The sequence below is a fragment of the Mytilus galloprovincialis genome, chromosome 4 (assembly GCF_965363235.1).
Source record: "Mytilus galloprovincialis chromosome 4, xbMytGall1.hap1.1, whole genome shotgun sequence".
In the NCBI taxonomy this organism is placed as follows: domain Eukaryota; kingdom Metazoa; phylum Mollusca; class Bivalvia; order Mytilida; family Mytilidae; genus Mytilus; species Mytilus galloprovincialis.
The window spans coordinates 70,211,806-70,223,718 of NC_134841.1; the positions used below are offsets into that span (position 1 = coordinate 70,211,806).

The 11,913-nt window shown below is 31.9% G+C and overlaps 1 protein-coding gene across 1 annotated transcript; it reads left to right on the forward strand.

The window, feature by feature from the left end:
• The first annotated feature begins 2,155 nt into the window (after nucleotides 1-2,155).
• On the forward strand, nucleotides 2,156-10,323 carry LOC143072844 (uncharacterized). The gene is made up of 7 exons (XM_076247957.1): nucleotides 2,156-2,481; nucleotides 2,871-3,079; nucleotides 3,472-3,678; nucleotides 4,593-5,156; nucleotides 5,834-6,005; nucleotides 6,652-6,771; nucleotides 7,147-10,323. The coding sequence occupies exons 2-7, from the start codon at nucleotides 2,882-2,884 to the stop codon at nucleotides 7,809-7,811; spliced, it is 1,926 nt and encodes a 641-aa protein (XP_076104072.1). The 5' UTR covers nucleotides 2,156-2,481; nucleotides 2,871-2,881; the 3' UTR covers nucleotides 7,812-10,323.
• Nucleotides 10,324-11,913: the final 1,590 nt, after the last annotated feature.

The window sequence follows — 11,913 nt, forward strand, 5'->3', positions numbered from 1 at the left end:
ATCTAATTCTTTATAAAAAAATAATTTGAACTGTATGTTTCAGCAATATGTCCAAGATGCAGAAAGACTCTTTATTGTGGGCAATCAACTTCCTGTAGCCTAGCTGAAAATTTTGCAAATAAAAATGTAAGTTATAATGCTAGTACATGTTCTTATTTTATTCAGAGTCAATGTACATGTATGGTATCTCTATCTGTTAATGGGTTTTATTTTATCAGTCTAACTGGCATATAAAGGAGTATATCAAACATCATGATATATTAAAATAGTTTACCCCGGTACTGAAAGTCTGAATACCAGAATTTATAATGATTCTCCCAATTTATTTTTATTAAAAAAATATTAAAATATTAGTTAAATATTAAATTAAACTTAAACAAAAATTTGGTTTGGTTAGTTTTTCTATCAATTTTGAACTGAGCAAAATTACAGATACAGACAAATTTAGTTAGAAGATCTGACAGTGAATTTTTATTCAATGCAAAATACATGTACATGTAAGTGTTGTGTTTCTATTGACATTCAGTATATTTCAGCATTTTTAATATATATTGAGAAAAAAAAATGATGATACTTCAAATTTATGTGTGTACAAATTACAACAATATTTGTTCAATAAGTAAGTGCAGAATATTAACATTATTATAATTGAATATATGTGGGTTCATTCAGTACTTTAAAACCTCTAGTCATATATATATACTGTATATATCATTATGCAAATTGTGTTGTCCCATTTTTTCAGTACAAATATACTCATCAAAATATTTTTTTTTGAATTTGCCTATGAGGGTTGAAAACATACATGACATATGATGGACAAAAACAAACGTAAAATTCACAGAGAGTCCTGATAGCCTGTTAATGGATAAGCTTACTGTGGTTTATTTTTGTAAAGACTAAGTTATCATCTGATATAAGTAAACATTTTTTTTATGCAGTGTTTGATGAACAGTGACAACCTTGGTGACACGTGTAGCTATCAATATGAAGAACAGTATAATCTCAGACCTCATCGACTTGCTAGTGGTTATAATGTAAGTATCATTGAAAATTTCGTTTATATCAAAATTTGCAGTATTAAAGCTAGATACGATAAAGTATGCCCAATCACAGCCTTACGCTAGTTGGGTCTAGGTAAATGGATTGACATCATGTTTTCGATAAATGATGTTTGAATCGATTGTATTGAATAGGTTTATATAAAAATTTGTCTATATGTTGAATGTTACTCTGAATATTTTTTGCTACGTTACAAGGCCACAGACCGTATCGTAGCCCCATACAATAAGATGAAGCATCTCCTTGTCGTCATGGCTAAAGACTAAAAGATTTCAAGAACTTTCAATGTACTAACTACATGTTAAATAATTTTGTTCATTTGAGATCACTCTAATAATTGTCTAGAGTGTCTACAAATCTCTTGGCCAAGTTCAAATTTGGGAAAATTCCTATTTTATAGGAGTTATTGCCCCTTGATTGTTTTTTTTTAATGAATTTCATTTGTAAACATTCTAGCTTTTATATTTGTAAATTAATTGACTTCAAATTTATATTTAAAAGCTTCATAGTGAGAAAAACATGCATTTGTTATTTCAGCAGTGGTTTTTCAAATCCCATTAAATAAATATAGCATTAAAATTATTTTGTCAGTAATCAAAGGCACTCATTTAATAAAATTTGTGAATTTTTATTTATATTTTTTAAAATAACATTTATTTTCAGTTTGCTGTACATGCATCCACATCATCAAGTCAGGAAACAACCAGTTATTTTGAAACTGAAAGTTGCTGCAATACTGATAGTCAGGGTACAGAAGCATCTGTTATCAGAATTGATAGACTTGGAAAATTCAATGAATTCTTGGAAACATGTGACATAAGCCCTGTAAAGTGTCTAACTGAATCTTTAGAGAAGTCAAGTGAGAGAACAAAAAGAAGATATTTATCAAAAGCAAATACTTGTATAACTGCTCTACTGAACACTATTTGTCCTGATGATTCTGAGTTCATCAAAAAGTCTCTATTTGGAGAGCAAGAAAATGACAAAAATAAAACCACAAGCTCTTTGTTGGATGCTATTGTCAGCTCATACATGGTTGCAAACACCTCAACATTGAGGAGACAGTTATTATCAATAGCAACAAATGATCACAGTTTTGCAGAAGTCAGTGCAGTATACCAGGATTATCACACTACAAGTTTTATTCTGCTAAGAAGCATGCACAAAATATTGGTTTAGGTGTTCCTGCACAAACATCAAAGATTCCTCGTTCAAAAATAAATGATGGACAGCTTGACCATTTTTTAGACTTCATTACTTCAAACCACTTGATCAAAGATTTACCAATTGGAGAAAAAACATTACAGCTTTCAACTGGTGAACTCATTCAAACACCAAATGTAATCAGAAGTATTGCCCCTGCAACAATCATCAGGCAGTATACACAGCTATGTGAGGATGAAAACATTCAGCCTTTAGGTATTTATTTCATTTGGAATACAATTTTGTTTATACAGTTTGAATTTTATGAATTAAGTATGTTTGCTGGTGACGTCAGACATTTTGTTAACAAAATTTGAGGTTTCTGGCTAATCCCATTTCATTACCTTAAAATATAAAGTCCACAAACATTTTATTTTTAACCGCCCTGATGGTCGCCTTGGGGTGGCATGTCTTCCTGTGGACTGTTACCTTGTGTGGTAGAAAGTTAAAGATCGGGTTCAGCTTGTCCGACTAGTACAAAGCAGGCTTCATTTCATGTTCATGTTCATTACATACATACACTTCATGTGAAATATTGTAAAATATTGGTGTTCTTTTTTGGCCAAGAGACCTTCCTTCTTAAACAATTTTAATTCCATTTGCAGGCACAAGTACTATGTACAAGATTTTGACCGACTGCAGTGCTTCAGTCAGACAGTCTATGGAGGGTCTTGACTACTATATTTCTGAGGGAAGTCGAGCATTTACAGATCTGACAGAAACTGTAGAACAGTTAGATTTAACCTTGGATGAAAAGAAGAAAACACTGGATAATTTGGTGGTAGCAAAGCATTACTTAAAAACAGATTATAAGGTTTTTATTAGTTTTTATATTCCCTTTTTCATACGACTTCAAAATATTTTGTGGTTGTACATTGTTATAGGGTTATGGGTCTGTTATCCATCCATAAAATTTATGCCAGGTTTTGTGTCTACTTTGGGTAATTAATAGAGCCTTATCAAATGTTTACATATTGTATTGGCATATAACTTTGGTTATTTTTTTAATTTGGGATTCTGGTATCACATGTTTCTAAAAAAAAGTGCCAAAAAGGTCTGATACAGTATGTTATCCCCCCTCCCTCAAAACAAAGTTTTTAGGGGTATATAGAAATGTGACCTTCAAAGCAACCATTATTCTTTATATATATATATCTTTTCAGAAGCCACTCCAAAGATTGAATAAACTATATGTTTTTTTTTCAGCTACATGTAAATACATCATCATCCATAGCAGACCACTGTTGTTCGTATGCTTTGAGTGAAGAAAAAGGAGCCTTCTGCCAAAAATGTGATGACCATTCACATACTGATGAATGCCAACAGTGTAGTTTTGTTGATGAAACATTATCTTTTATTTCAAAGAGTGCAATTGAAAGACACTGGGATAATCCTGAAGCTGTGCTCTTTAAGGTATATTTAAATTCTGGTAAAATTTTATGTCCTACTTCATTAATAAGGTACTGTGTGACTAATACAGATGTGATTTGCATTTTGAATAGAGACAACATCTTATCAAACTTCATTCCTCATAGTTTTTGGTTTCAGTGTAGATAGATCCAAGTTCTTTTCTACGTACTAAATGAATGACAGTTACATGTATGCGACTTGGTAAAGGAGATACAGCACCGAGAGTCTGAGAGCATCCTTCCAAAAAATGGAAATTTGACCTACATCACACATTTCTCTGGTTTTTAGATCACCTGGCCCACAGGGCCAAGTGAGCTTTTTTCATTATTTGGCGTCCGTCGTCCGCAAACTTTTACAAAAATCGTCTCCAAAACTACTGAGCCAAATTAAACCACACTTGGTCACGATCATCATTGGGTATCTTGTTTAAAAAATGTGTCCGATGACCCAGCCCACCAACCAAGATGGCTGCCATGGCTAAAAAAAGTACATAGGTGTAAAATGCAGTTTTTGGCTAGTATATCTGAGACTTAGGCATTTAGAGCAAATTTGATATTAGTAAAATTATTCATTAAGTAAAGATCTAACTGCCCTGAAATTTTTAGACAAATCAGGCAACCAGTTGTTGGGTTGCTGCCCCTGAATTGGTAATCTTAAGAAAATTTCGCAGTTTTTTGTTATTATCATCACCAAAACAAATTTTATCATGAATTCTCATCTCTATATTATGTGTCCTTTGTTTAATATGCTACTTGCACATAGACCAAGGTGAGCGACACAGGCTCTTTAGAGCCTCTAGTTTAAATTCTAGATATAATTGTGAGAATGAGGTGAATATGAACTTGAACATAAGCACAAGTTTTATTGTATTTTGTTCTTATTTACAAAAACAAGTTCAAAATTTGTTTTTGTTTTAGGTGGAAAAAGCAATAGCTGACATTTATGAATGGAAGAGTCATATCCTTCGATTAAAAAATCAAGAAAAGGCAAGACAAGCTGTTGTGAACTGTATTGGGGAAAATGAGGCTTTCATGGTAACTGACTGGGCCATGAAATTTTTACCGCGAAAATTTAGAGAGGGCCAGACAGATTGGTTTGGAAAGAGAGGCATTAATTGGCACATCAAGGTTACTATGTTAAAATCAGAGGAAAGTGTGAAATTTCTTACACATGTGCATATATTTGAACAACCAACCCCTCAAGATGGAGCTACAACTGGAGCTATTCTTGTCGATGTGGTTAAAAATATTCCATCTGTCAAAAAGGTCAACATATGGTCAGATAATGCCGGTTGCTACAAAAGTACCTTGACCATAGCCACTTTACATCAAGAGCTAGGCAAGAAAATAAAATCCTACAATTTTTGTGAGGCTCAGGATGGGAAGGGCGCATGTGACAGGAAGGCATCCCATATCAAGTCGGCTATAAAAAGATATGTAAACGAGGGCAATAATGTGACAACTGCACACCAAATGAAACTGGTATGTTAATTATAATAAAGGCAATGAGTTTAAGAATATTTGATATGCAATTATAGTCAAAGTATAATCATAGAAAGTTTGAATTATTCAACTTTTTAATTTTTAGTCCCCTACAAAAAAAGTTGAAGGGGACTTTAGCTTTGTACTCTGTTCCTTCTGTAAAATTCTCTATCTCCTTGTCTGTAACTAAGGAAGCCATCATTTTGAATTGCTGAATGTATTGACATGTAATTTCTACAATAATAAGCAAAAAAACTCACATGTTGCACCTAAAAATCTTCTGTTTATAAAATTTTATTACATTCTAAAGCAGCATAGAAGCCAGAAAATGCCCAGTGTTTATGTTTGACGAAGCATACATATGACGTCACCTAGTGTAGGGACCAAAAAAGATAACATCTTTTCGCTGAATTTTTTTAATGAAGATTTTACACAGAAATAATGCTTAAAATTAAATTATGAACATGTTTTGCATTAAAATAGAGATAACTGTATTGTATTTGAAGCTTTGCGGACGTCCATAGGTAGTTTTACTGTCGCAAATACTCTGCGTTGCCAGGTAAACTAAATTTGCGACAGTAAAACTACTGATGGACGTCCTTAAAGCTTTAAATACAAAGCAGTTATCTCTAAATTATGATTTTTATCATCTTATTTCTTTTATTATTATTTTTCAGGCAATTGATTCGCAACAAAGAGGCCAGTACAGGGTGAAAGTGATAAGTCCTGTTATTAATGCTGATGATGATAAGGTCTCACTTAAAAGTATTCCATTGATTTCTATGCTCCACAATTTTAAGTTTACCGATAATGGATTGCAAGTTTGGAGAGCTTATGATATTGGTCAAGGTAATATAATTTTATGATTTACTTGTCAGCTTAACTATAGCTTGAAGAGCCATTTTAGTCACTTTGGATATCAATGTTAACATTTCTCAAGAATATTTCATTACTCCTGAGAATGGAAGAAAGTTTCCTTCTATTATGATTTTCATCTGTATCAATTTCTGCTACCCACGTAATTGTTTCTAGATTATCATAACCAAAATGGTTTGCATAGATAATAAAGGAGAAGAAAGAATGTCTACTTTTGATACTCCAGGTGACCAGAAATAGAAAATAACCTGAGGGTTAAGTCATTTGACCTTAAGCATTTATCTGTTATAAATTCACAACTAAAGAATTTTTGCTCTATACATGTACATGAAAGCATTTTGAAATTTAATTTTATTTATAAAAATATACAACTCGTCTTAACTTCAACCCAACAATGTTAGATCTGTAGAAAGCAATTTTTTTGTTCTTTCCTCGCGGGGATTAGAACCCATGCTACTGAGATATTGTGACACCAAATCGCCTGCACTTTAGCTGTCCCGCTAGACCACACGACCACCTGGGCTATATGTACTTCAGTATATTGATATTAGCATCCATACAAGATCCCTTTTAATTAATTTATAAAAAATAATTTATTTGCTTATATTTTACATTTTAGGAAAGTTGATATCATGGAACAGCATTATTGATAAGAAAATTCCTGTGATACAGCTTTTTGTTCATCATGATTGGTCTTATACCCAGAATGCAACAGTGGGTTCAGTAGTTGTTGACAGAGGTAGTTATGTTTTATTGAAAAACAGTGTATATGTAACAATTTGTGTTTCTTTGTGAAATTATTTTCAAAAGATACAATAAAAAAGATTTAGCATATAAATTCATGATACAGAATCCTTGTTCATACATGACAAAAAAAAGCAAATAAACAGTGCTTTTATTGTAGTTCTTTGTAATAGAGTTAGGCCTTCAACATGGAGCAAAAGCTCACACCTTCACAACCAGTTTATGGCACAACACTTACAAGGTCACATATAGACAACTCTTTTGTTATATTATGATGGATTTTTTTAATATTTTGCATGATGTCTTTCCATGAAAACTATGTTTTGTTTAGTATAACAAAACACTGAATTTTTTATTTATGTTTTTGTAGAGGATGATGATGTTGATGATGAGGAGGATGATGATGATGAAGATACACAAAATGATAGTAATGATAAAGATACAACTACAGAACCAGTTCCTAAGAAGAGACGAACAATACCAAAAATTTTTACTTGTCCTGAGGAAGGATGTACACGTTCTTTTAAACATTCATCCTCACTAGATAAACACAGCATGTTGGGTAACTGTAATGTAAAGGAAGAAAAACTTAGCCTTGCAGATAGAACAAAGGTTTTATATGCTCAGAAGTTGGAAGATGGGAATTTAGGAGTGTCATTTACCAAACAATCTGACAACAACAACAATACTGCTACTGACAAACTAAACAAAGGATGGGCATTAAAAGTGAACAAACCAAAAACAATTTTCACACAAGACCAAAAGGCTTACTTGCATGACAAATTTATGATTGGGAAAACAACTGGAAGAAAAGAGGATCCATCAAAAGTAGCTGAGGAGATGCGATATGTCTTAAAAAATGGAGAAAACAGGTTCACTAGATCTCAATATCTAACCTCACAACAAGTAGCTAGCTATTTCTCAAGACTTGTGCAAAAAGAAAAGAAGATAGATGAAACAGATTTAATAGCTGTAACTGCAGACAGTAAATGTTCTGTTTTGAAAAGGAAGGTTTTGAAAGAATGTTCTCTATAATTTTAGAATAAGATGAACAAGTTTATAGTGAAATATCTGTATTTTATAAGTATTTTTAAAATACTTATTTGTTTTAATATTTATATTAACTGTAAATTCAGAAAGTCATGAATGTATTTTTTATTGCAAATCCCTGACCAGTGACATACATGTGATCTCTTATTAATGTCATTGAAACTTTTTTTGTATAGGAAAATCGCCACTAAAAATGTCAATGCCAATTTAGGTTATTACAAACCTGATTCTAACATTTTTCACATTTTTCGCATTAATAAAAAAATCCCAAATTTTTTTAATTTTCAGTATACCTTTTATAACACCTATGCATCAAAAACACAACCTTGATCATGACATTCCCCTGGTAGGCTAACTACCTTGATTTTTGGGTAGGGAAGTGGCACTGAAAGATAAAAAAAAACTTAACCCCAAAATTTATGTATTACATTGTATGTCTCCCAACTACCACAAATTTGGTTAAGAGACATATTGTTTTTGGCTTATTCGTCTGTCCGTCACAAAGTTTATCAGTGCAACTCCTCTCAAACTACAGAACTGAATTTTATGATGAAACTTGGTATGTAGCAAGGACACTATATGTAGTTATGCATGTTAACAGGACATTTTGATCAGCTAAATTTGTGGAAGTTATGCCCTTTTGAACTTAGAAATTTGTCAAATAGTCATAAAACTAGTTTTTGTCAGCACCCACCACCAGACAATTGTAATTGAGAATTATAGTGCATTATAGTGTGAAAAGTTGCTCTGATACCCATCACCCATGTATTATTAATACAATGTGCCTTCCAACCCCCCCCCCCCCCCCCCCCCCCCCCATACATTTTTTTCTGGAATAGCCCTGAACTGAATAGGAAACTTTGTATGTAGCAAGGAAATCATATGTAGTTGTGCATAATACCCTGAATTTTGATCCACTAATTTCTATTGGAGTTATGCCCCTTTGAACTTAGAAATTTACCTCTAAAACTACTAAACGGAAGTTGACAAAACTTGGTATGTAGCAAGGACATCATATGAAGATGTGCATACTATTGGAAATTTTTTATCACCAACTTATAGGAGTTATGCAGCTTGACTGCATAAGCATAGCTATTATTTCTACTCAGATTAGTTTGCAGGACGGGGGAAGACATATGTTTTTAGACAAATACAAACTTTAATTGAAGTTATTTTACATAAATATATCTATATTTACTTGTAAATGCAAAAATCAAGACCCAATTTTTAATATTACTATCATTTACAAACTTTCTAAAATTTATACTCTTTCTTTTTTTCCAAAAAAGTATACCAAAATTTTTGGCACATTCCCATATTGCATTTTACAGGACTTTCATGCAAGATGATGGCAATATGATTCTGAAAAAAATATTAGGGAATATACATTTTTTTTGGATAAGGTTCTGAAATGTACACACCTCAGTCCTCACCTATTTTAATACCACGCCACACCTATTGGTGAGGTATTATGTGATACCCTCCAAGTTTGTGTGTGTCTGTACATCTTGGCTTGTCTGTCAGTCCCTGATGATTCCAGATGATAACTTGAGAACCAATCAAACAATGTGTAACAATCCTTACACAGTGTTTTAATCCTATAAACCACAGATCAAGTTCAGTTTTCATCTAAATCCAAAAAAAAGTTTTATGATTTATGCCATTTTCAAGTTTATGCCATCTGACCCCCCCCCTCTTTTTTTGAAAGTTTCCAGATGACAACTGGAAAACAGATAAACCTTTTATTTAAAACTTTACACAGTGTTTCAGTACTACAAAACAAAGGTCTCCTTCAAATTTCATCTAAATTAAACAAAAAAATTGAGAATTGTGCTATTTTCAAGTTTTCAAGTTTTTGCACCCCCCCCCCCCCCCCCTTTTTTTAACGGTTTCTTAATGAAAACTGGAAAATTAATTAACCTTTACAAAATGTGGCCAGGTATCATTATTTTTGTTGATTGTTTAGTAAAATATTTTGCCAAGAGACAATGTTAAGCAATTTGAAATGAACTACCATTTCCATGGAAATATGCATATTTTGCAATTTTTTGTCATTTTTTAGGATTTATGTACATAAAGGTCTTGAAATTTCCCACAATTTTTTTTAGGTGTTTAAATCCAACTATATATCTTCTACATATATTACCATTAGTTTAATTTCAAATCAGTGTGCAAAGGTAAAAAAAATCTATTCAAAAAAGGCTCCCAAAGGGAATTTTCTTGATTTGGTAAAATGCCAAAATTTGTATAAATAAAGTGCTGTTTTGAATTATGCAGAAATATTTTTATGAATAGTTTTTTATATGATAAGATACTTGAAATACAGTAGTTTAAGATAAATAGCAGCATATTCCACTTTATTGTAAATATTATACTATATTATGTCAATTAAATTTGTCAGAATTGCAATTTTTGTGTTTTTTCTCAGGAGGCCATTGTATGAAAAATAGGTAACACTGTTTCCATAGCAACCCATCATTTTGGTTATTTTTTTTTATTGAAAACATTAATGGTAATGTAGTGTGACTATACACAATAAGTTTAAAGAAATTTGAAAAGGTAGTGTGGCCAGCCAGTATTGACATTGTTTGATAATTACAGAGAATTGATATTTAAAAGTTTCTGGGTAATGGGTTTTTATTCAATAAAATTGGTGTTTTTTCCAGTTTTCTGATAATAATTATCTCAAAAATGCTTTCACAAAGCAAGGAATATGGTGAACTGTTTATATCTATTAACATGAGGTCACTTTCAATTTTTATAAATTTTAGATTTTACGTTTCCGAGTTGACGGGTTTTATAAGGGGGGATTTTCCAGTTTTCAGACATTAACACAAAAAATGTTTTCAGCAGTTCTCATGAAACTTTGCTGAAATGTTTATATCTATTGTTGTAAACTCCCTTTCGATTTTTATTAATTTTCGATTTTATGTTATTGAGTTAAGGGATTTTATTCATTAGAAAAAGGTGGTATTTTCTAGTTTTTAAAAATAACTCAAAAATGCTTTGAGCAGTTCTCATGAAACATTGGTGTATTGTTTATATATATTGACTGAAGCTCCCTTTGTTGCTAATACAAAAAATGACCTAAAAGAGTTTGAATATTCTGACTTTTTCTAAACGACCGTTTAATGAGGTGTGTGAATTTTTCTTAATAAGACTATGAAGGAGAAAATGTGGTATATTGGGTAGAAAAATCAAAAGCACCAAATATAAGCATGCAATTTATCAAGTACATGTACTTCGAACAAATTTTGACACTCCAAAAGCAATTTATTCCACTATTTTCAAAGGCCTTATTTGAACAATTTTTTTATCAGCTGAGGTTTTTGATTGTACCAAGTGTACTAGTAAGTAGAATATATAGTTTAGTAGGGAAACAATGGCTTGAAACGAAATAAATATTTGTTTGTAATGAGTTATGTGCAGCTTCGGACCCAAGTACATGGTTGGAACTTTCATTGTACAATGCATTTGGTTCTGCTTTGAAAAGAATCACAGAGCTGAGTCTATGTACCATGTTATATAAAAGGTTAAGTGGTTGTTAGGACCTAGTCCTTAATTGAGATCCTTGTCGGATATTCCTGGCCATATGTTTTCCTATTTGTCATATTAAGAATTGTTTTAATTTAACATGTTCGTACGGGAAACAAGGAACATTATTCTCATACAAAAAATTAAGATAATTCTAAATACACATTCATAAAAAAAAATGGAAATTATTACAAAGGATAATCATAAGATATACTTGAATTGTCCTGGACCTCACTTCTGAGTTGGGTATATGTTAATGGATTCCTTCACTGAATATGGGACAAACATATCAGTCTCCCAGGTTTTTTATTTGACCATGACCTCTTTTTCATGGCTTAATTTTTATGTTTTTGTCTGTTATTCTTGAAACAAAATCCATATATGCAAAAGGTCACTTACATTTGTTGTATGGAAGGATTGTAAGCTGTACATGTCTCACACTGCCTGGCATGGTTCATCTGACTTTTACCTCATTGTTCATTGGTCAATGTTAAGTTTTCTTTGTGAAGTCTGTTTCTTATAGAAACTATAATCAATAGATCAACTATATTTA